The sequence below is a fragment of the Haliotis asinina genome, chromosome 3 (genome assembly GCF_037392515.1).
Source record: "Haliotis asinina isolate JCU_RB_2024 chromosome 3, JCU_Hal_asi_v2, whole genome shotgun sequence".
Classification (NCBI taxonomy): Eukaryota; Metazoa; Mollusca; class Gastropoda; order Lepetellida; family Haliotidae; genus Haliotis; species Haliotis asinina.
In genome coordinates, this window is record NC_090282.1 from 74118394 (window position 1) to 74144340 (window position 25947).

Sequence of the window (25947 nt, forward strand, 5' to 3'; positions counted from 1 at the left end):
GCACGTGTTACCACCCCTCGTCAAGATCGAGACATTGTACGGCGCCATATTCGGGATCGAACCTTGCCCGCTGCCAGAACCGCCAACGCTGTCCAGGGTCGACGTGGTTTGATCAGCGCTTCCACCGTCCGACGACGTCTCCGTGCGGCAGGGTTACGTTGTCGACGCCCTTACGTTGGACCCATCCTGACTGACAGGCATCGCCGTGAACGCCGACAATGGGCTGAACAGCATCGTGTGTGGTTGTTACGACGTTGGCATGGTGTGGTGTTCTCCGACGAGTCGCGTTTTCACTTGCGAAATGCTGACGGGCGTCTACGGGTATGACGTCGACGGGGTGAACGTTATCATCAGGATTGTGTTGTGCAAACCGATCGGTGGGGTGGAGGCAGCATTATGGTGTGGGGAGGGATAAGTTATCACCACAGAACCGCTCTGATTGTTTGTCGTGGCAGAGTGAATGCCGTTTACTACCGTGACAACATTCTTCAGAACGTCGTTCCCTTCTTTCACCAGCATCAAGATCTGCACACATTTCAACATGACAATGCACGAGCCCACACTGCACGTGTTTCGATACAGTATCTGGCTAACAACAACATTCCTCTACTTCATTGGCCTGCATTGTCACCAGATTTGTCACCCATCGAACACTTGTGGGATTACATCGGCCAACGCCTCGCACGTCGTCCGCAGATCAACAACCTTGGGGAACTCGACAATGCCTTGCAGCAAGAGTGGAATGCAGTGCCTCAGGACTTTATTCAGAGACTTATCCGTTCAATGAGGAGACGTTGCACAGCTTGTGTTGCTGCTAACGGGGGTCATACACGCTACTGACTTTCCATTTTGACCCCATCTTTATTTCATTGTCAGCTGCATTAAATCTTCACTGTTTTGCTTGATTGTTTTTTGCTTCTTTTCTTTATCAAACATTGGTCTACACAAATATGTAAAATTTACATAGATTGCTCACTTCTGCTCTTAGAAATCCACAATTTTAGGGGTGGTGCGTTTTCAATGATGTTCAGTATATTAACACTATGTTGGGGTTTTTTTTGTTGTAATTCAGTTACTGTTATTGTATTGTGCATCATCTTCATCACATTGTTACAGTAATTAAATTGTAAATGATAACCCAGCTAGTAGCAGACTCAGTGATAACTTATTGTTACTTGATTGAAATTTTTACAAAAAGTATTTGGTCTTTTTAAGCATATAGGATGCAGCAGTTTGTGTCCTGTTAATCCCTGCTTTAGTTTGGGGGATTATCTGCTATTAAAGTTTTCCATTTCTGCAGAATATCTTTCCACAGTATATATAGTCTAAAGTTGTTACTTAAAAGCTCTCTGTCGTATTACATTGTCAACTACACACCTAAAAGGGAGTCTTGTGGAGAGATGTTAAAGTGACCGTCCAATGCCCTGAGTCATCACCAGATAAAGTGAGACTCACTTTACAAATAATCATTTTGTGCATGTCAATGCAACTGGGAGTCCTTTTCCACAGCTTTCTTCCTCACCAAATGCTTCACATGATGAAAGTATACTGTATCCATAATCATACATGTTCCACATGCAAACCAATCACATCAAGAAAACATAAAAGAGATAAGTCTTTTCTAGATTTATTTACAAAATAGTACATTTTTTCATATTTTTTTTTACAAAGACACATCAAAGTAAACTGGTCCTTCAACATACATGCTACATGGATGAGTAAAGGGTCATGTGTTTATCAGGTGAACATAAACAAAATGTGGATTCTTTGAAAGTGATATAAAATGTACAGCATTCCGGCCACATGTTTTCTATAAATTCCATCCAGTTCAAAATTTCATGCTTTTTAACTCTCACACGCAAACAATCCCTGATATGGATCTACCAAAATCTAACAGTTTTGATACAGTCCAGAAACAAATCTCTGATCCTGTGATAGGAGAGCACTCCCTCCTCACCATGTTCTTGTCAATGTTTGAATGATATATTTGTTTCATGGGAACAATTAACAACATTAGTCACACAACCAGTGACTTAGATATTGGCATCAATATCTTAACTGCTTGTCAATAGAAAATGAATATATATCATTAGTGAATAAATTTACTTTGACTAAAACCATTATAACTGGTTGATGCTGCATTAATATATGTCGAGTGTGGATGAATTTGGTTTTCACCTCTTTGAACATTATTTTAGTTCTATAACAATTTGCAAGCCTGAATGTATACAATGTAAGAAATATGACCCGACTGACCACCTGAGACGTCTGACAAACTGTCTAAATTTACAGCTAGCCTGACTGATGGTCTGGTAAAATTGTTTGATATTCCATTCATTCACCAGATCTGGCCGGGTTAAATTCTTTTGGAGCTGGTAACATATTAAAGTTATGAGCCCTGATGTCTGGCTCAGTTTTTGGCTTATTTCATCCAGTGCATAGCACTTTCATGAAACACATAACCAAGGGTATTGTGCAGGTAACCCTGAAATATAACCAGCGTTAACATGGATTTGACACCTTGATCATAGACGTCTGGTAGGCTTAAGGATGTACAATGTGCTGACTCTGAGGAAAGCACCACTCCACAGTGAATTGTCAGTTGTTGTGCAGTGGTCTTGCCTCTACTACGAATGTGATTATGATATTATAAAATTTGGACCACCCAAACCAGTGATGAAAGAGGTCATTTGTCTGCTGTGACTAAATATAACAGCAGAGTGTATATTTATACAACATGATTGCTACGTTATGGCAGCTTCTTTCACAAGCTTAAAAAACTACTGTCAGTTACCTATGTTATGTTAGACTACATCAGGGTAATGCTTAATATTTCATATGTACATATATTACACGTGTTGTTTCTGGGGCAAGTTTGAACTGCATGTCTTCAATATTATTTTGGTTTGCATTTGTACATATAAGAGACATAATAATGTTTGGGTCACAGCTTAAGAAAACATCTAACATTTACTGAGAAAGAAGAAGCAGAACAAATATAAAATGATTAAAAACACAAATATGCCTGTCCAACCAGCAAACAGTTAGAGGACTTTGTTTCCACTCATATTTGGACTAAAGTATTTTGGTACAAAAATTTCCCCTTCCCCGCCCCCCACACACAATATCCAATACTGATGTCTGTTAGATTTGAACTAAACAACAAGCATTTGTTGTCATACCTCATATTGCAGCAAACCATTTACTCACAAAATAGTCATTGAATATATCTAGACTACTTTCTCCTAACCATCCTTCTAAAGATTGATACACTTCAAGATGTACCAGTGTGTCTGTGACATTATCTATATTGGCTGGGACTATATACAGAATCTCACCCAAGTGGCTACTGATACCAAACATATCAACATGAGTTGACAAAGTAACAAATATCCGAAGCTTTCTGAGGATATTTTTACCTTTATCAATGAGTGTTGATACAACTGATATCAGTAGACACAAGGGTGAGATTCTATTTATCATCACAAATCATTCTTTATTAGAATTCAATGAAAAATTAACATTTCTGAACACAGTGCTGACATGATGTCATGGCATTGTCAGGGCACTGTACAAAATCTGCTGTCAAAAACAAGGAGGAATCGTCTGATCTGACACAAGTGAAATCTCTTGTGGAACATAATTTTACGGATGATAAACTAATCTAGGCCCTGTACCATAAAGCTTTCACAGCACGTCCAACGTTGAAATCTTATTTCATTCATTTTAACATCCACTTCAAACAGTTGTAGCACCAGATCGTAATTCCTTCAGTCTTAATGATGAGGTGATTGTAATTGCTTTCTTTCCACACCAGCTTCTGACAGTCTGGCACTAAGATGGTCTTAAGTCTCTCACTTTTACATAGACTTACGACAGTCTGGTGCAAAGATCACTGTAATTTCCATACTTTTCCAAATACTTAACACAGTTAAAGTGCTGGGGATTGTTTTGTCGAATGGAGCCCTGAAACATTGATACAGTTAACTAAGTGCTATCACAATCTACATAAAGTTAACGCCTAGAAACAATCATATCAGTCTGGAAGCCAAAGTATCTCAATAATGAACATATGTATTCACCTGCACACCAAACATCTGAACAATCAAATGCAGTGAGTGAAGAAATTAAATAAAAATTAATATGTGTGAATATTTACAGTGCGCAAGTGGTTAGAAATAGGACTAGAACATATAAAACAAGAAATCTAAGAATTTTGTTAGATTGAATACATTTTAGGTGACTCCTTTCTCATAGCAATTCCAGGATAGTGCATTTGTCCCAGTGCTTTATATGTTCTGGTCAAAATGATAGCTGACACGGACCCATGGTTACATCACCACACTTTTAAGGTGGAGTCTCATGTAGACCTTGCACTAAGTAACAATTTATAGATGTCTGCTGATCACCATTCACTTATAATAAAGACTAATACTGATAGTTGTTTTAAAGAGAAATATTCTTAACATCAAAATATTACAACCTGCTACTAAAGTCATAGATTGTTTTCTCTGTAATATTGTGTGAGAAGAACTTGTCATCAGTACCACACTTCCAAGCAATATAAGCCATCTCTTTTCTTTGGATCAAAGATGTTTGCAATGTGTGCTTCACTTCATTTGGTTACTACATCAAACCAGTACTCCAGCATCATGACACATTTAGAAGGTATACAATGATGGGGCAACATTAGTCTTTGGCCTTGTTCCTGCTTACACCGACACAGACAATCCAACATTATTGGAAACAGACCTCAAAAATTCATTCTGACATTCTTAATTGGCCAACTCTGGTTCACAGTTATGAAAAAGTGATTAAAAATGAGATTTTATCACCTCATTTCCTGAGAATTGGTGAAAAATATGAATCTTTATTGTAACAAATAACAAAATCCAATAACTTTCAACGTATGATGTGATAGATCCTGCATTTATCACATCCCACGTAGCAGTGCTAATCTGCTAAATAAAATATCTACACTGGCCGATACTTTTGTACATTATATATTGTACATACTAACTAAACTTGTTGAATGTAGAGTTGTGACAAGATAGGTATAGTACATCTAAACCCTTCAGTTTAGAACTAGAATCAACCTTACAAGAGGAGACATGCATGTTTGTCAATTATAGTTTTACCTTTATAACGTGGTTGAAGTAGCAATAATTGCCTATGGACTGATTGTAACTTGAGCATATTAATAAATGACAGCATTGTCCGACAGACCAGTGAAAATCAGCACATATTCTCCCACAAATATTGCTGATGGTGGACCTTAAATATATTTTAACATAACATCCCTTCTATAATTGGAAATGCCCCCTGTCACCATGCACTCGGCTTCATACACAACAGCTGATCACAGCAATATTGACTACCCCCATAGTGGTCAATACATCATTACACAGACATATGGCTGGTTATGAAGCACCTTGTCAGCTGAGGTTGTAGTGCAGTTTAGAATCAATACAGTGAAGGTTACTGCTTGAAGACTGACAACATTGTACTTATAAATCAATTTAGATCAAAATACAAATGTTGGATCACACTCTATTTTGATCAAATGAACATCAAGTTCCAATATTAGAGTTAGTTAAAGTGACAGTGCTAAGAATGAAGGACAAAAGTTAATAGGTCTTTACTGCTGTTTAGCGTATAACTAAAAAAGTACTCTTGACTTAACATGAGTCAAATTTAAATCTTACAAGATTAACATAAAATGTCCATAAAATTGCTCTAATGTAAAATACTCACTGATTACTTTTATCTCAAAAATCAGTATTTGGCATTTGCAAAAATGCCTGAAATGCACACACGTAACAAAAACAGAACCAGCAGTCACAATGTTTCCCTACTGACATGGGATGTATTTCACACTTTGTGAGCTTGTCTGCTATTTGCAGTGTTCTTCGCGACTCACAAATTTTGGGAATGGAAGCAGAAAAAGATTCACCATGTCCAGAATCACACACAATATTATTCATTGTACCTATGACTTTTCTAAATGTTTGTTTGTTTCTTTCAGAGTATTTACATACATCACTTCATCCATTAGACCACATGATGAATGAGTCATTCCAGGCTGTAGAGAAATTAGGTGTCTCAGAACTTTTTCTGGTATCAATCACCATGATATCGTGGGTATATTGCAAAAAGTAATGTAAAACCATAAAAAGCTTGCTCATTCTTGACTTTTACTTCATAGGGTCTTCATATTGCTCGCAAGGGGCCTTAAAAGTAATAACTTGGGGTTCCATGAAACACTCAAGTCTGTGAGTCGAGGTAAAACCCTGCATTTGTGTGCTGTTTCTCATGAAGTTTAAAAAATATGGCCCAATGGCTAAAGATCGAAATACTAACAACAACAGTTATTGGATTCTGTCCTTCATTGTTTGTCATATTAATGATCTCCAGTTATATCAACTATTTTGTTGATATAACCATTAAATTTTATGTCAATATTTCATGTATTGGTTCTTAAATCAATCTGAACTTTTCTCATTTGAAAATTGAACACATTGCACACAACCTATATAAATATGTACAGTATATTTGTGAGGAAGATCTGTACAGATATATATCACTGTATGTCATTGTATAAGACACTATATTGTTAACTTCATATAGACTTCACTGTGAATGGTTCTTCAAAGGTGATGGTGTGCATGTCATTGGTGACAGCAGCCACATTGTCCAGCGATGCCCCCAACCCAGACAGGTGATGAAAGAAGGCTTCTTTCTCAACCTGCACAGTCAGATTGGTAATTCCTATTTCTCTGAAAAGTGACGTCACCTGCAAAGAAGATAACAAGCACTATTATATCAATGAGTGCAGAGATCATACTCTCTTTGTGATGTGATACAAACATGATGAATAAGTGTATACTCATCACCTGCAAAGACGATTGTGAGTGAGTGAGTTTAGTTCCACCACAAAATCCAATGATCAACAGTATGAGCACCAATCTGCGCAATTCGGAACTGATGACATATGTCCATCAAGTCAGCGAACCTAACCACCCAATCCTGTTAGTCGCCTCTTACGACAAACACAGGTCACTGAAGGCCAATATTCTAACCTAGTGTTAGTCACTAATGCAGCAATGTCTTCTGCGGCTAAAGGAGACTAATATTTATAAAATGCTCACTACTTTCTACTTTTTGGCCACATTCAAGATGCATGAAATGACTGGTATAACCACTGAATGTAGGATGTTGACAAAATTGAAGACACTAATGGCAATGTTTCGGGAGATATCTCCTTACATAAGTTTGAACATATTAAGTACAACAGTTCATGAGATAGCACGTTGACAAGAATCAGGACGTACGTACAGCATACAGATGCTACTGAATACATAGTTCCCCATGCAAGGTTGCAGCGGGAGATAATAACGAGTACTGAAACGAGTGCAGAGAGCACTCTCTCTGTGTGACGTAATATAGATATACACATGATTAAATACTAAGCAAAATCAGTGAACTGCCAAAGAGCATAAGATGGAAAATAGTCACATACTTGTGGACACAGTTGGACAGATGAGATACTCAACTGAAGATAGCCTCAGTTTGTATACATGTGTGAAGCCAATTCTTGATACATACCCCATCCCACACCTCTCATATGATATTGCAGGCACGTTATGGAAAGTGGCATGAAACAATACTCACTCAAAATGAAGTTCAAGAATCTAGCTAACATATCGAGTATAAGGCCAACAATGCGTGTCTGTTTTTCTGCTCCCACGCAACATATAAACAATTTAAGCCTTAGCAGATGATCCTTTTCAAACGCATGTAACACATATTTGGCATAAAGTTACAATGGGACTTGTCATATCAGTGAATGACTTGGGTTTTATGCCGCTTCTATCAATATTCCAGCAATATCAAGAGGAGCTTGCCATATCAGCTGTATTTGCCCTCGTTAATGTTGCTCACACCACAGGTCCATTTTCATAATGAGGATGAGTAGTTGACACCGAAAGAACCATTCCCAACTTCTTCTCCAAACATGTTTATTGCTGGGGGATGGGGGGTGAAACCTCCTATTATAGGCACCCTTGCAGTGGTGTGGTCAGGTATGATCTAATCAAGCGTAAAGCTCCACATACCTGTGTAATGATCTTCTGTTCACTCTTGTCAGGTGCCACCTGAACATGCAGCATACCAATCACCTTTGATGATGTGTGCCACCAGAAATACGGGCGCCTGTATGATATAACACCTTCTATTGTCAAAATCTGTAAAACAAAATACAGATATTTCCTGATTGCTTTATAGAGTGTACATCTGATATACAGAAATAAGAGAGATATATTTATATATGCTCAGGTGACAGGTGACTGTTTAAAACATTGAAAATCAATAATCCAATAATATATGCTCAGTTGCAGTTTCTAACAGTATCTTAATTAGATTACACTGCTTCAACATCTTGAAAGCTATGAACACTGGAATATTGCTGACAAGAGTAGAAACATAATTTTAGGTGAACCAGGATTCAAACTAGCAATCATGTGTCTGGCATGTCCAAGGAACGCTGCTTTGAACAGCCACTTATAGTGAGTTGGATGGCTGGGCTTTGGCCCCTTTTAATCAGAGTGACCGAGCATGGTTTTACACAGCAGTGAGTAATATCAGAGTATGAAATAAGCCAGAAACCCAACAAGACATCAGGGCTGCTAATTGCAAAATGGTACCAGCCCCAAAGTGGACTGAATCAAACCAGACACCAAGATATGGTGTATTTACTTGGATGTGTGGGACATCTTAAAAGTTAACCACACTAAAAGGCTGGCTTGCTGTAAATGTAGACCTTCCATCAGAAATCTAGCCAGTCTTGGGCGATCAGATGGACCGTATTTCATTCACTGGTAATATTCAGCAAAATCACAGAAAGGGATACCAGAAATGACTTCACATATTGCACCTATGTGGGAAATCAAAGCCCGTCTTTGAGGTGACAAACTAATGCTTAACAATTAGGGATAAGGAGCCATTATGACTTTCATGATGCTCACAAACACACTTGCAGTTACCTAACTGAGGAAGTATTCAGTTCTTGTTGCTGTCATGATCATAGTCTTTGTATGATTGTCTCACCTTTTGTAAAACATCTGTCAGATCTTTTTCCATGTCTGTTGGAGTTCTTAGAAGTAAAACAGTTGTTGTATCTTTCAGTAGAGGCAAGACGCTCAATAATATCAGTGTAGCAATAAATAGTGAACATATAGGGTCGGCCACGTTCCAGCCAAAGTTCTCTATAATCAGTGTTGATATAATGACGCCAACACTCCCCATGGTGTCGGCCAACACATGCAGGAACACTCCTGGAACACAATATTGACTATAACAGCAAAATGATCACATTAAAAAAGTACAGTTAAACAATTTTCATTCTCACATGTAACTTTTCACAACTTTTCACAACAGATGAGAGGATATTAACCAGCAGTTCACTGTGTCATTCCTGCCTCACGGAGATGTAACACTTACTTCTGGTGTTTACGGTGTTTAAGGTGCAGGGGTCATTACTTTGTAACGATGCTACTTTCACCTTTTTTCTCATCATACCAGGAGCCTGAATAAGCCAAATCATCTGCTTACATTATTGCAAATAGCATACTCAGTTTTCAAAATCTGAATTGTTGGAGAAAGGTAGCTGTAAAAGATCAACATGTGATGAAAGTTTGCTGTGAGAGGAAACACTCCAGAATCTATCATTGGATGCCATCATATGAAATCACATCAACATGATCTCATCACATGGATGTGGAAGGTTATCAAACAGCAAACAAGTTAATGCTAACATTTGCTTGTTGAGGTACGGTTGTGTCAAACTAAGACAGTCAATAAGAAATAGAAATGTCACCTGTTTTATACATAAATCATGAAGAAATGCCTCTAACAGACTTCATACATTGTACACATGTTAAAAATCAAAGCCTGTGGCCTTTGTGAGAGTGAGTGAGCATTGTTTTACACTGCTTGTGGCTATATTCCAGCTATATCGCAGCAGTTGACAAAAGAAATGGGCTTCACACACCGTACCCATGTGGGGAAATCAACCCAGGTCTCCAGCGGGATGAGCAAACACTTTAAGTTTAACCACAAAGCTACCCCGTTTCCTGGCTGGCTTGGTTAAAACACAGTGCTCTAGTGAGTGGGTCATAATGAACCATCACAGCAGCAGTATTCCATATCATTCACCATGTCAAATCATGACTTTTGTCCTACATTTCCCTGCTAATCCAAAACGTCTGCAAATCATGTCATAAATGTTACTTACCCTGCATGTTTGTATTACCCCCAAAGTGGGAGTGACCATGAGAGGTATGGGCGGGGCTCCCATGACTGTGTCCATGATCTCCCCATAAAGAATGACTTTGTTCACATGGACTTGAACTTCCATGTGCATGGCCATGACTTCCATGATTGTGACCTTGACCTCCATGAGAATGACCATGACCTCCTCCATGTGCATGACCTCCCCCATGTGCATGACCTCCACTGTGTGCATGACCTCCTCCATGAGAGTGGCCATGACCTCCATGCGCATGACCATGGGAACTGCTGAAGGCGAATATACCTATAAGATTTACTGCTAAACCAAGAACAGAGACTGTCTGCAAAACAAAAGAAAGTTATTTTATGGTAGTTATTAAAATATCAAGCACCATTAAATTTTGATTGCTACAATGGCTTAAACGCAGAATTTCATAGCTGTCTTACAGTTAAGTTATCTGGTACTTACACTGAGCTATGGACGAGTTCAAAGGGAAGCAAATACCGTAAGCACAAAACTCATGTAAAGAGCCTTCCACGGTCTTCAGTCCACACTTACATTTCACTGACATACTAATAAACCTCAAGGTATCCACAACGACCAGCGCCTTACCAATAATCTTGCAGTTTTGATCTCTGGTGGCTCAAAGAGTCTTGTGATGGCCTCACCAAATACAAATATAGCAATGATTACAAGGAACAGACCATTAATAAAACCAGACAGCACTTCCACCCGATCATATCTGAAAAGAATAAATACAAAGCATAAAACAGTGCATGTGCACAACAATGTAAAATATTACACTTCCAATCTTGATTAAGGAACTTAAACACCATTAACAACCAATAACTAATATTATTTATCAGGTAATTATGTGTAAATCTGTAAATCTCACCCGTATGAGAATATTCTTGTTGCCTTCCACCTGGACATGATGGAAGCATACAGCCCCATGACAAGGGCGGAACAGTCAAACAGCATATGGAAGCCATCAGATATTAGGCCGAGACTGTTGGTCCACACACCGTACAACAGCTCTACAAATGTGAACATCTGCAACGCAGAAAACCACATACAGCACAAGCATATACAACTGAAGGAACTACAAAAAGAATGAATGTTTCACTCCAAGGTTCACAGTATGTTACTATGAAGCCCATTAATAGTGTTCGAAATATTGCTAGAATATTGCTAAAGGCGTCATAAAACTCCTCACCCACTCAGTCAGTACATGTTAGGGGCGATGATCATATATCATAGTTAGTATCCCGACTGCAGATGACATCAATCACTGGATTGTCTTGAATATTTACATGGTAGGACCATACAGATGGAATATTGCTGAGTGTGGTGTTAAACAAAAAACAAACATATCATGCCTGCCCTTAATGGCTGGTTGGTTCTATTGTTAAACACCACACTCGTCAATATTATAGCTACTTGGAGGCAGTCTGTAAATAACCCAGTCTGGACCAGACAATCCAGTCATCAACAGCATGAGCTTTGATCTAGGCATAGCCCATAGATAAACTAGTGGTTGACAGCATGATCACCTATCAATGACATCAGGACACAATCATGGCTGTTGAAATTCACACTGGTCTATTACATTGGGCGTTATGGTATATCTTCTGCTTTTTGTGAAACTGACCCAAGTCTGGCTATTACTTTGGCAGTGGTATTTCCCCTGTATTCAGTAATGAATACAATTTCATCATTTTCAGCCACTGGAAACACTAGTCAAATAACAGTAACATTAGTCATTTGGACCAATGTTTCTACAATGACACACTCAGGTAGGCTGTACATCACTGGAACTCTCCAGTCTTCATCAGTTGTAAAGAGTGAGTGAGTGAGTTTAGTTTTACACCTCACTCAGCAATATTCCAGCTATATGACGGCAGTCTGTAAATAATCGAGTCGGGACCAGACAATCGAGTGATCAACATCATGAACATCGATCTGCGCAATTGGGAACCAACGACATGTGTCAACCAAGTCAGCGAGCATGACCACCCAATCCCGTTAGTCGCCTGTTACGACAAGCATAGTTGCCTTTTATGGCAAGCATGGGTTGCTGAAGGCCTATTCTACCCCGCGACCTTCACGAGTTCAGTTGTAAAGACATGTGAACTAGGGATCAAGCTGAACTCCAGTGGAGAGCAAATGATTAACACAAGATGGAAGGCAGTGTTATATTTCGAACATACCATCTTTCCATACAACATTTAAGCATTAACCTAACACCTTAACTCCTCAGGCAAAGCAAGGTTATCATAAACTTTTAACCATCAACATGAAGATTGACAACAAATCAAGCATTAAAAACAAACCTTGCACAAACAGTAACAGGTATCAAAAACCAAACATAAATCAAGTCATCTCCTCAACATGTTTGTCCAATAGTCACATTTTACGCCCCTTTAAGCAATATTTCAGCAATATCAAGACAAGCTTCACACATTGTACCCATGTGGGGTATCAAAACCGGGTCTTCACTGTGATGAGTTAACACTTTAACCACCTGTCTCCTCCAGTGCTCCTTAGTCATATATGAAACAAAACTGTTTGTTATTGAATAATGTATACTAAACAATAAGCATGCTTCCTCTTTGAGTGCAACCCACCAAGTTAACGCACAAAAAGTAGAAGATCTTGCGGGAGTTGGACTCCTCCAGAATCTGTCGAAGGCCATTTTTGAGAACAATGAAAAGTGACTGTGATGTGCGATGGATGGCCTCCCCAGCAAAACTGTACAATGGAAGTCCGGATGGGGAATAACCAATGAAGTTGCCCTTGGCACTGCGACTTGGAGACACCAGCAGCCATGTACCTAGCAGAACAACAGCAGAATCATCAGGTTATAGAAAATATGTCCACAGTTTTCAGCATCATTTGTATTGTTAACGAATCTCTCTTTCCTTAAACTCTAAAGCTGGTTTATTGTTGGAAGTCACATGCCAGCCTGCAAAGTCAGCCATAAGAGTGTTTGGGTTAATATGTGAAGCTATCACTCTCTCAGTGAGAGCTTAACATACATTCTATAATGCTGTGGTTGTCATTTACTGGTTCAGATCTCACCTAAGATTAGAGCCATGAGGCTGAAGACGACTCCCCCTGAGAGAACATGGTCCTCAGTGATGACTTCCTTCAGCTTGTGCATGGTGGTAATCTGAGCCATATAGGGGTGGTTCCAGGTGGAACTGAGGAACAGCGCCCCAAGGGAGATGGCTGCAACACCGTACAGAGCTGTCTTCTGTGGCTGCAGGTGGTTGATGGACACGGCCTCGATGTAGAAGTCAATCAGGAAGACGAACATGATCACCAGCAGTAGAGGAAATAACAGGTAGAGCCATGACTGTATGTCACTCTGGAAGTAGCATACAAATACTATACACCTCAGGTAGAGCCATGACTGCATGTCACTCTGGAAGTAGCATACAAATACTATACACCTCAGGTAGAGCCATGACTGTTTGTCACTCTGGAAGTAGCATACAAACACTATATAATTCAGCAGGGCTCCAGATGATTTTTCAACATGAGGAGTATGTATGTCTCATGTTTTCAACATAAGAGTAGAGGAAAAAGTTAAGAGTACATTTAGAGTGCTGAATGGAATTTAATAGCATGTAAGTAATCATGTGTTCAGTTCATATATGCACCACAACATTGCTACTCTTGCACAAACAGGTCTGTAAACAATAAACTTTATTATGAAGCAATATTTTTCCACATAAACATGCCTGTAAATGATTCTAAGTATGTACACCATTGCTGTCATGCATATATCTGCTTGTGTTCTGATTCTTGTCCTACCGTATCGAGCATATTTCCTATCTGTACCAAAGCTGATACAGTCGTTTTCTGGAGCCCTGCTTCAGGCAGAGCCATGACTGTATGTCACTCTGGAAGTAGCCTACAAACATTATTCCTGCAATAGAAACAGCCGCAACCTTGTCACTAAAGTCATGGCTTCCCTTGTACCTCTACTGTCCACTATAACAGATACCTACCTCTCTTGTGAGGTATATAAAGGCTGCCCAGGGCCACAGCAGACCAGCAGACGCAAACGTAGACAGAGCATGAAGACGTTTTGCTCCACCGACTTCCACTGACAGTTTTTTGGCAGCTGTATTGTAGCCAACGTGAAGACACAACGTGATGAACAACAGGACTACTCCACCCTGTAACAAATCGTAGTCTTGATCTGACATATATGTTTGGGACAACAATGCATATACCTGTTTCTTTCTATGAACCAAGTCAGTGAATCTACCACTGTCATTGTTAGCATTGCAAATATATCATCATCAAAGAAGTGAACATCAACTGAAGTAAATGTCTTACCTAAACATTAAAAGACAAACAGCATCTAACAATAACTTCATTATATTAGATATATTTACAAAAGACAGGAACATCTGGGTTACATTTTGTTTTCAACAACCAGGTGGTCAGGCCCGCTAACTTGTTTCATACATGCTCATGACATCAATCACTGGATTGCCTAGAGTTTCAAGGTCTTGTTAATTACAGACCACCCTCATGCTCCTGGAACAAACCTATGAAAAACATACAGTCACAATTAATGACAAACAGAAAAGGGACAGACTTACCTTGTGATCTGACCATCCAACCACATTTACAATGTGATAGAACACATGAGATATAAACGTCCCATGGATGTCTTCATGGTTGGCTGCAAGTAGAATGTGTCATTGAATAACAAATCGACGGTGTAAACAGTATCCCAGTTGCATCACTATTAATCATTAATATGACAGGAAAGAATGACCTGAAGCAAACATTTACATCCTTGATAAGAGACACAAACACAACAGTCAACAGTCAAAGCATCATAATGAAGACACAATAGGTGTTGGAACAAGTTAACAGCAGAACCTGGTATGACAAAGGGATGCAACTCTGCCAATGCAACAACTAGACTACTGGGCATCCTGCTCATATAAAGGTGACAGCAGTGTGTCAGTAAAGAACTTGTGGTCAAGGGTGAGTGAGTGAGTTTGGGTGTTTGCCACTATTAGCATTAGTAATATTACAGCAATATCACGGCAGTGGACACCAGATATGGGCTTCACATATTGTACGCATGTGGATAATTGAACCCGGGCTTTCAGCGTGATGAGAAAACACTTTAATCACAAGGCAATGTGACAACCCCTGTCCTGAGGTGAAAGGTGATGGATGATATTGCAATGTGAAATATTTTACACAAAACATATTGACGCTTATAACCCATCATAAAGGAAAGGGAACAGATCAACAGGGCCGCACGACAAAAGGGCCGCAAAAAAGTCAAAAGGTCTGCAAAGCCCTAGTCAAAAAACATAATGATGCTTATTATATAACCCATCATAAAGAAAACACAGGGAGATGAATGAGACACATCATGATCAACAAAACTGATTTCAGTATCATGTACCACTACGTCACAAGTGATTGCATTAAATAAATGTAGGATAGATACATAATTCACCTTGCACAGATTGAAAACATACTTCAACGGTTACTTAATAGCTATTAACATAACCTTACCATCATGTTCAGACATCATGTCAAGTTTTTCATCATGATCAAACAACAGAAGTGTAACCACGGCAACCAAGAAGAAGACAGCACCACGGGACTGAAACAGGAAAAAGAGCAAGTTAAAAGCCGACCATACAATTTGTGTATATTAGAAATATGCATGTGTAAATGAATTACAATGGTTTTGTTGTAGTGTTACAAGAGATAATTTTTATCAAGTAGCTATATAGCATGTTTTCTCTCCCTTGAATACTCCCCCTTGATCTCTCTCTCTTACACCTTCATGGGATCTCACATAATTTTTTTCAAGGGTCCTCACAAGAGTAGTGCAAAGTACTGCTGTCTACAATACTATACAATTGTATTACTGTTTTTATTACAGGACTTATGCATCTCTTTCCACAAATATGGTACACAAATTTTTTGTGCATTCTTCTTTTTATAGTGTAAAGGCCGCACATTTCTAAATCTCAAAAGACCTTGCATCACAGTTGGACAAATAATGTTATCCTGTTTGCACTTGTCATCCACAATAATCTTAACATAATGAACATAGCTATCTCATCTTTTCTCCATGATACACAAATACCAAACAATGTCAGTTTTATAGTCTGTAACATCTGTATTCCTTGTCACAGTCTTGGTTTTTTTTCATTATGCTTGTGAAAGATCATTCAGACATGCCATAAGAACGCAAAGTACCAGGTATGTACTTGTCAAAGTTAATGACCATCATCATGTATTTAAGTAACCAAGGTAACAGTCAACAATACAGCATTCCTCTTAGTAGTTTTGCATCAACTGGATCAAGTGACAAGAAAAGAGAAAAAGATAAAGACCTCTAAATTTCTCTCAAAATCTATTACACACATACTAGTACAAAGCAAACAATAAACTAAATGGAGTTAAGCTGTGTCTTTCAATCATGTACATGTGTGACTTGTGTCCTCTGTTACTGAGGACATTCCATCACCTTAGCAGGCCCTCCTCCATTGTTTGTGAAGAGAGCTGTAAACCCTGCGATGATCACAACATCACTATGCTCGAACAGCAAGATGGTTCTGAAGAAGAGACACATATGTTACAGGGAGTAAGTGAGCAAACTTGGTTCTGTGCTGCTTTTGGTGATAATATTAGGCTAGCAGTGTCATGACAGAAATTGGATGAAATTGAAATCATAAGTGCCATCATGAGTGAACACATAATTCACAGGGTTTCCCAGTATACACTATAAAGTAAGGGACAATCTAGCCAAAAGTCTATTTTGAGTGCCAGTGTTCTCCAATTTAGTCATCTACAATGTTCACTCGGATTCTTATTTTGCAGGGTGACATGCTGATAAATATAAAGTTGAACACTGTCTCTTAAATATTTGATAACATTTTATGCATTCTTTACCATATTTGTTTTCAAATTCAGTTTGAAAAATTCAGGACATTGTATTCACAGTTTGCAATTAAAATTGTATTTTCTATATTTTAAGCTTGTTTTCTAAGTCCCATGTGTGATGACCTTTTGTTAAAGAGTACTTGAACTGCAGTACATTATAAGTTGTTCACTGGTCACGAGTGGGGCATGGGTTGCTGTACCGTTGAAGTTTGTTTATGTTCCCAGAGCCCGATGATACATCAACCCATGGGACTTGAGGGAACATCTCAATGATCAATTTTGAACTGTTTGAAGCATGAATATTGGAGTGTACACTTTAGCTAAGCTGTATGAATCAAAAGATTCAACTCTTCCATCATGCTGTTTTTCCTGCAGGTACTGTCTTAGTAAAGCGTAGGGTGTAATTCCACTTCATAATACTCACAGGGACAACATTTGAGCATTCTGTCCTAATATATTTATTGGAATGCGAGGCAAATCTTTTTGTAGCCATTGCTAGATTTTGTGGAAGACACAAGAAAAACAGATTTAGAGTTATCTCCCTTCCATTGATTTGCATTCGGAAAACAATGGTAATTTTCGTGCATCAAGCATGGTTCAATTTATTATTTGAGATAAAGAAGTACTACCTCAAAGTATTGAATGAGTTGCCATTGCTAGTGCGGTACACTGAAATGTACCTCCCTGTCTACAAACATAATGAATAGTGTAATATTGTCTCACCTGAGAGGACCACACAAGGTGAGTCCAAACATCCATAAGAAACCAATAAGACTGCCAACAAATGCATGTCTCACTATCCGGAAGAGCTGTAACAGTAAAAAGGTTCTAAGTGCCACCTCAGAAAACAAGCGAAACTCTTGTGACTTTGAATCATGGTACTAACCCAAAGGCTTTGTAAAAATCTAAAACCTAAAAGTGTATTTAAATAGTTTGTATTGTTTGTTGTTCAATGTCGCACTCATCAAAATTCTAGCAGTCTAATTAACTGGATTTGGACCACACAATTCAATGATGCAACTGATCTATGTAGATGGGAATCAATAATGTGTCAACGGAGTCAGCCAGCTTGATCCAGTTATTTGCTGTTTACAACAATCATGGGTTGCTGATGACCAATTCCAAGCCGGATCTTCACAGGGTTTACATAAATGTGAGACCTTATAGAAATGTAGAGTGTGTTCATATCAAGCAGTGTGACTCCATACTCATGTTAGTTTTCTGGCTCAATGTTCCCATGCTTACCTGATTTTTTGTCAGTCTCCTGCCTGTGCTCAATGGCTTCTGAAGAAAGAGCAAGGGTAGAGCTGTCCTGAAACAAATATGTATACCAACTGTCAGCTAGAGTCATACGACAGAGCTGTTGTATGTAACATTGTCATTAAACCGTGAAATACCCACAGACTTTGTCTTGAAAATATCATATCAAAACCAAACCAAACATCAGTTTCTTTTACTTATTATAGCAGAACAACATTTATACTTCATGGACGCCAGAAGCTAATACTGATCTTAGCACTGGCTCAGCATGATCAGTTTCTTGCATCCCAAAATTGAAAATTTAAACATATAGATATATATGTGATATATCTCACATATTGTAGTACTCTCTCTGTTACGCTGACCATAGAGTGGAAACATGCCGTTTAATTAAAGTTGAACATGGTTTCAGGGATCCTTGAGCCCCTGACCGCTATCTCGCCATACAGAGTAAAAACCCACACACAAAAAACGATTTCAATTCAAATTTGAATAATCACTGCATCAAATGTTTTGCATTACACTCATGCTGACTGAATGAAATTGACTTTTCTTTGAATTTGGGGGAAATACTGTGTGAAGAATGTCAGGTGGCCATTTCTCAACCATTGAAAGTACCATGAGAATTCAGGGCTGGATTTAGTTGTTTGTTACTTGCACTGATGTCACCCAATAGCACATAGTGCAACCTAGTTATGGGCCTAACTGGCACAATTCGTAAGTCTTTTGAGAAATAAATCACCAACAAATCTAATATTATAAGCATAAACAAACATGACTACTCATTTTTCTTCTAGACTTTGAAAGGCAATGGAACCGAAACAATGCTATTCATAAACATGCCTCAACAATGACAGCTCTTATAAACAGGGATAAGCTGTATCTTTGTGTTGCTATGGTTTCATGGGTACTACATCACGGAAAAACATTTATGTGCACAAAAACCTCTGAAATTTTAACAAACTATGTTGCAAATGGGATTTGACTTGTGCAGCTAAGTCTTTATCTCAAGTTGCTCCTGGTGCAAGTAGCTTATCATCTCTTATCATCTCTTACATTTAGCCCTGGAATTCATACCTCACATTCACTGGCTCTATAGACTGTGTTTAGTGTATTTACCATCTGTTATACACATTTCCCGCATCCTGCTCATGATTGACTAACATAACCGTTACACTGAGCTGTGACATCACATGAAATATGGTCCATAGTGTCTCAAAACTGATCATGAAAATTTCTGATCAATAATGTATAATAACAAACTAACTCATTTGACCGGACACTTGCTGTATGTTGTACTTGAAATGTACTAGAATTAGTGGTCCCTTTGTGCTTGTTATAACTGCAGCTAACTGTTGTTTATACTTTAAAAATAGGAAGAGTGAGTGAGTGAGTGAGTGAGTGAGTGAGTGAGTGAGTGAGTGAGTGAGTGAGTGAGTGAGTTTTATACCACAATCAGCAATATTCCAGCTATATGGCGGGAGTCTGTAAATAATCGAGTCTGGACCAGACAATCGAGTGATCAACAACATGAGCATCGATCTGAGCAAGTGGGAACTGATGACATGACTCAACCAAGTCAGCGAGCATGACTACCCGATCCTGTTACTCGCCTCTTATGACAAGCATGGTTGCCTTTTATGGCAAGCATGTGTTGCTGAAGGCCTATTCTACCCCGTGACCTTCACAGGTCCAAAATATGAAGAATTATGTACCATTGATTGACAATAATCTTGCACAGTACATGTTGAACAAAACACTAATATATGATTACAAAATGAATTTAAGATATTTAACATGTTTGCAGTCCAAAACATGAGCCACTAGTCTGCTGCCCTAACCAAATATAATTCATTATATCTCATTTCATAACATGAAGAAGGATTTTTGTTTTACAGAACTTTTAGCAAAATTCCAGCAATATCTCAGTGGGGGACACCAAAATTGGGCTTCACATACTGTTTTGGTGTGACGAACTAACGCTTTAACCACAAGGCTATCCGACCATGCCCAGAAACATGAAGAATAATTCATGAAGATAAAGTGAGCTAAAAGTAATAAGATACAAGTTTTGGCTAACATACCCCAGTATACTGAAAAACTGTAACAATGCATACATACTGTTCTTATCAAGGTTATTGACATAGCTGATGTAAAAATGATAATTTTGTGTTAACAGACTCCAAAAAAGAAATCTAAATGAGTTCAACTTACCCCGCCTTCACAATGAAGAGGAACTGAACCACTGGAATCAGTTTCAGCAGATCATATGCCAGGAACAGACCAACAGCACGTAGGAATTTGGAAAAGGCTAACAAGCCTACATACAGGGTTAAGCTGCAAACAAACACAGACCCATCATCAAATTAAGTCATATCAAGCATATCAGAAAACAAAACACTTCATATTTTCAATTTAATGTTGACTGATGACTTAACTTGGCAAAAGCATTAATATTTTCATTTTCTGGCATTGTTTCAAATTCAATCAACTCATCTCTGTGGGAAGTATTCAACTCAAGCCTCTTATGCTAAGTTCCCACTATCTGATTCTCACCGCGATTGAAATCATCTGGGGAGTAATAGTGGTAATGCTATCAGATCTTATCAAATCTTGACGTCAGTCATGGCAATTGTGTTGATCATGGAAAAATTCTCGATGCCAAAACATTTGCTATGATCAACAGAATTAATTGTCAGTTTTTATGCATAGGACACAGGAATCTGCGTCCTGTAAATCCCTGTAGTGGGTTGTAGTGTTTACTCTGTAGTAGTTCAAGAAACAGTGAAGTCCACAATCAGTCGGGCTGTATATATACCCATTGGGTTCTACTCTCAGCTCAAATCATGATCACCTTGATTGACCGTGATCGTGAAAGACACCGTGACCACAACTGAGAGCATCAGGTCATGATAAACGTATCAGAATGTACTTCCTTGTACCAAATAGTCCCAAAGTGGGTACCCCAATAATAATGATCGTGTCAGATTGTGACCCAGTTGTAGAGTCAATAGGGGCAAACCTACCATGATTGATTGATTGATTGATTGATTGATTGTATCTGAATGTGAAATCATCCAAGTGCAACAATTTGTATCCACACTGGACTTTCTGAGAAGTTACACGATCAGCTACATGATCGCATGACAGTGTGAACGTAGCCTTAAACACAGTGAGTTATCACACAGACTTATCCTTACAATGTACCCATTTGCAGCTGGCTGAATAGGACACATACTGACAGTGACATAGTCATTATCTTGTCCAATGATTGTGTGTGGTCATGTGTCCACCATAGCATTAGTGAGTTCTTTCAACACATATACTGTAAGCACACAGGGTTGTGTACTGCACACTTGGGGTTGTGACAACACTAAAAGAGCCTGCAAGTAATGGTAGCTCAAATGTTCTTAAACTCAGTCATAAGTGGGGACTGACCCACATGATCAAAGCACCTTTCACTTGGTAGCACAGTACCTTAGACAACTCACCCTCCTTGCCACATATAATAAGCTTGATAACTTCATCATAACATGACCATAACTGACATAGGCTTTATTTAAAACAGTTCTACAACACAAATAATAAATATGCCAAACATATATCAGGGTTCGAAATTGACACTTTGAGGTAGCAGATTTGCCATTAAAATTCTTATTTTGCTACCAGAAGAAAACTCACAGCAGCAACAACTTGCTATTGACATATTTAGTAAATCTGCTTACATTCATCAGTTAGTCAGCATTTTCAAAAGAAATTGATCTTCACTTGTGCACTTTCACTCATAACTTTACCCATATTGGTATTTTACTTCCCCCCTAATGCTCACTGGAGCTTTCATTGGTCACTAAAACAGAGAACCAGTCAACTCAGTGTGCATGCACGTAACTATAACATTATTGCTTTTGATGTTTGATACTGGACATTTGTCATTATCTATTAGTACAAGGAGACCTAATACATGTACATATGGCTAAAAACAATAATGGGACAGGGAGGGAGGAATAAATATGAAAGAATGCTGTTACCTGCTATGGTAGTTTACAAAGGTGGCAAGTACACACACTTCAAAATGCCTGTTGAATGCCAATAATTATCATGGCTACCAGTATTTATGCAGTGAAGAATAACAAAGAAAACAACAATGGTTGAACATGTCATATTCTCTTCCCACAGAGGTCACTCCTGTCATAGCTTCCTATGTAACCTTCCTATGTAGAAATTGCAACATGAATTATCTCCCTTATATCCGTCCTATCTGATCATGTGTAACATCTACTTAGATGCAACATGGAGGCTGCCATGGAGTTATTTGATCAAAGCGCAAAGGATAGATACAGTACTTCAAGTTTAACTGAAAAGCAGAAACTAGCGCAAAAGAGAATGCACAAATTAATGAACAAGATGCTATTGCTGATGCGACACTTAAGACATTTATTGGCTAGCTTGTCTGTTGTCAATGATAGGGATGGAGACACCATTGACCTGCCATTACATTACAGGGTTCTGTCTAGATGAAATGTTTGCATATCGTTCTGGGAAAGAGGTTCTAGTTTTCCCAAAGCATACAAAAATTACTGAGGCTTTGCGAATGATCACCTTAGAAACAATGTAACAAATTGCAAAACTAAATTTCATTGCAAACAACCATGAATCCAGAAAACTTGCACCATGAAAGGGACATATTAGAACAGAGGTTAAGTACAAAGATCTGACAGCGACAGGAGTAACCTCTGTGGGAAGAATATGAGCATGCACATACATAAATGCAAGATACTTTATTGAAAGACTATCATCAGTGATGCTGTAAGTTGTATATTTGATAACATCATAGAAGAATGGAGAAACTGCATCTAATTAATTTAAACCAGTTACCAAGATTATTATCTGCAGGCACCTCCATAAAACTTGGGGGCCTACCCTTAGAATACAGCACCCCACAAACTTTAAAAACATGTCATAACACTCTTACATGATTGCAGGAGATTAGGGTTAGGATTAGGTTAGAGTTAGGTTAGGTTAACATAACCCTAACAACCTCACAAGAAGTTGTGTTGCTGTATTCTTAACCTGCTCCATCATGGGTCATGTCAGATGAACTTTGAGCATCTTGTGTCGTGCCACTCCAGAAAATACAAACAGCATCTAAACAACTTCCATGTTTCTAAAATGAATAAGCTTCATTTAATGATCATCTTTATTTACAAATTTCTATTAGCACAAATCAGAGCAACATCAAAAAGAACATTACAGTGATGATACTGACTTTTAGTAATGTCACAGCACTGAACACATAGGCCTAGAAATAACAGATAGATCAAATATCCACAACAATATAATGGTACAACCGTATTTTCTACTTTCCGAATATTTTAAGTTAGTTCAATTCATAAATCAGGTTTGAAGCTTTGACACTGATTGGAAAATTCACCTGAAATGCTCCACTGTCCTATGGAGGTATCCTCAAATGTTCAGATTTAACATAGCTCTACATGAAAGATGTTTTAATAAGATATATGCTTTTATAAACATACAGCTAGGTTGTCTGTACATTAACTACTCAGAGTTTAAAGTTAGAAGCCACATGTTCTGTATTTACATATTCAAATTAGATTGGTTAACATGTTAGAACTAACCTTTACACCTTTTTCTTCAACACAACTTGTCACAACTTAATGTAACATGTCATAATCAAAATCTGAGAGATTCGTATGATCATCCAATGCATTCAATAAGATAATAATAATAATATTTCTGACAATCTCACCTTGAAGTGGAACTGTAAATAGCTCGACCTGACAGCATGTTTGACAAATGACTCCTTCCTTACTCCTGAAATGATTATCTACACAGGTCGTTGAAGCTTTCACTTTACAGTTTACTTAAGTTCTTTTGTGATATTGGCATTGTAAGAATTCTGAGTAGGGTTTGTTTATTGTTCTAAGAAAAAAATAGTCGGCTAGCACAAATCTAATCACAATCAATGCCACCGTCAATAACTCTGACAACAGCCGACACTATGGTCGTGCAGCAGCATATCGGACATCTGCTGTAAAAATTGAGTTCGCATTCTAAGTGAAAGCATATCCATCCATGAAAATTATCCGAGTGAAGCTTCTTAAATCAATTATGCGCCATACACGTAAATCTAAAACTTCTTCGAAAGCCAGGCTGGCACTTTCACGTACCGGAAGGAAGCAGCAGACGGGATTCGGAGTCTGCGCAATTGAGTGCGATTTATTCAAAAATTAGAACTCTTCACTGAAAAATGATTTACTCACGAAACGACATTTATATGTGTTCACATGATTTTGAAGTAATTCCCGGGCTTGAGAACTCTTCTGTCAGTTCGCTTCAAGATGAATTGCTCTAGGTAAATTTGATTTGAAAAATCATTGACCAAGTAAAACACGAACAAACGTGTGTCTGCTCTGTTCGATTTACCTTCAGAGATATAAAGATATCAGATAACTTCTATTTCGTAAATTTTCAACACAAGTTCTTGTAAGGTAACAATCATAAATAAAGTTCATGTCTACAGATATATTATACTTCCAAGTTTCTAAAATGCCACTCAAAGATACACGATCTTTCGTTATGACCCATCTTTCGACACGACCCATGCGAAGCTGTCATAAAATATATGCGCAGTCGTGAGAGCTGACTTACGCGACCGGTGTAATAGGATGCTGCAAGCTTGGAGAAGCTGGGACTGGTATTGGTATTGTTAAGGACACAGTGATTGCAGCCTTAACGTATGCTGATGATTTTGTTATACATGGAGATTCTGCCTATTATTTGAACAGTTTACCGGGGTTTTCCGACATCAAACCCTCTCGTTTAGAAGCCCGTGAGGCGCTATTCGGAAAATGTTTCCAAACAGAAGCCAACTGGCTTCTATTCAATTCCAAAGTGTGTCAAATGAGTGTAGCCTCCCTTTCTACAAAACGAATAGTCCATGCTATGTCTTTCTATATTTGACATGACGAAGGTATCTGTTTAAGCTGTTGATCGATGTCAACTGCGATGATCCACTGTGCGAGGGATTGGTTCGATTGAACCCCATAGTTCGCATGACCAATTTTTAATCATTTCAAATTTTCAAGAGTTTATATTAGAGTTTGTATGCGTTCCGTTTCATTTTATAGTCATTGCAATATTCGTGAAAGAAGCATGAAACAAAAAATTATAGAGGAGAGAGACCGAACCCAGTCATAGAGGGTGGGTGTGCATTTAAGTGAAACGACGGCTTCCGATTGGCTGGTTCATTTGCTGATACGCTGAGGGCTCATATTGTGTGTACAGAAAGATTATCTGTTTGATGGGCATTTTAGAAGTATTCCTTGGTTTCACATTAATTTCAGACTCGGTGTGCGCATGCACAGAGTGTGTAAAAATATCTACTGGCTAATTTCCGCTTTGGTCGCACGTTTACCGATAGTGTAAATACACTAGGT

General features: G+C 38.4%; 1 protein-coding gene across 1 annotated transcript; it reads right to left on the bottom strand.

The window, feature by feature from the left end:
• Positions 1-1617: 1617 nt before the first annotated feature.
• Positions 1618-24709, bottom strand: LOC137278438 (proton-coupled zinc antiporter SLC30A5-like). Its single transcript, XM_067810766.1, has 16 exons — positions 24258-24709; positions 20705-20827; positions 18476-18542; positions 17954-18039; positions 16815-16902; positions 15848-15938; positions 14908-14990; positions 14305-14475; positions 13370-13658; positions 12916-13121; positions 11184-11341; positions 10901-11030; positions 10292-10628; positions 9106-9332; positions 8115-8243; positions 1618-6793 (listed from the first exon to the last, which is right to left on the bottom strand). The coding sequence occupies exons 1-16, from the start codon at positions 24293-24295 to the stop codon at positions 6620-6622; spliced, it is 2397 nt and encodes a 798-aa protein (XP_067666867.1). The 5' UTR covers positions 24296-24709; the 3' UTR covers positions 1618-6619.
• Between the last annotated feature and the right edge of the window lie 1238 nt (positions 24710-25947).

Bases quoted from the DNA above. Each gene is read 5' to 3' on its own strand.
- LOC137278438 (XM_067810766.1), bottom strand. From the start codon at position 24,295: ATGCTGTCAGGTCGAGCTATTTACAGTTCCACTTCAAG. The intron at 14,476-14,907 runs GTAAGTCTGTCC...GATTTGTTACAG, and splicing joins TTGGATGGTCAGATCACAAG to GGTGGAGTAGTCCTGTTGTT. The intron at 13,122-13,369 runs GTGAGATCTGAA...TTGTTCTGCTAG, and splicing joins CCTCATGGCTCTAATCTTAG to GTACATGGCTGCTGGTGTCT.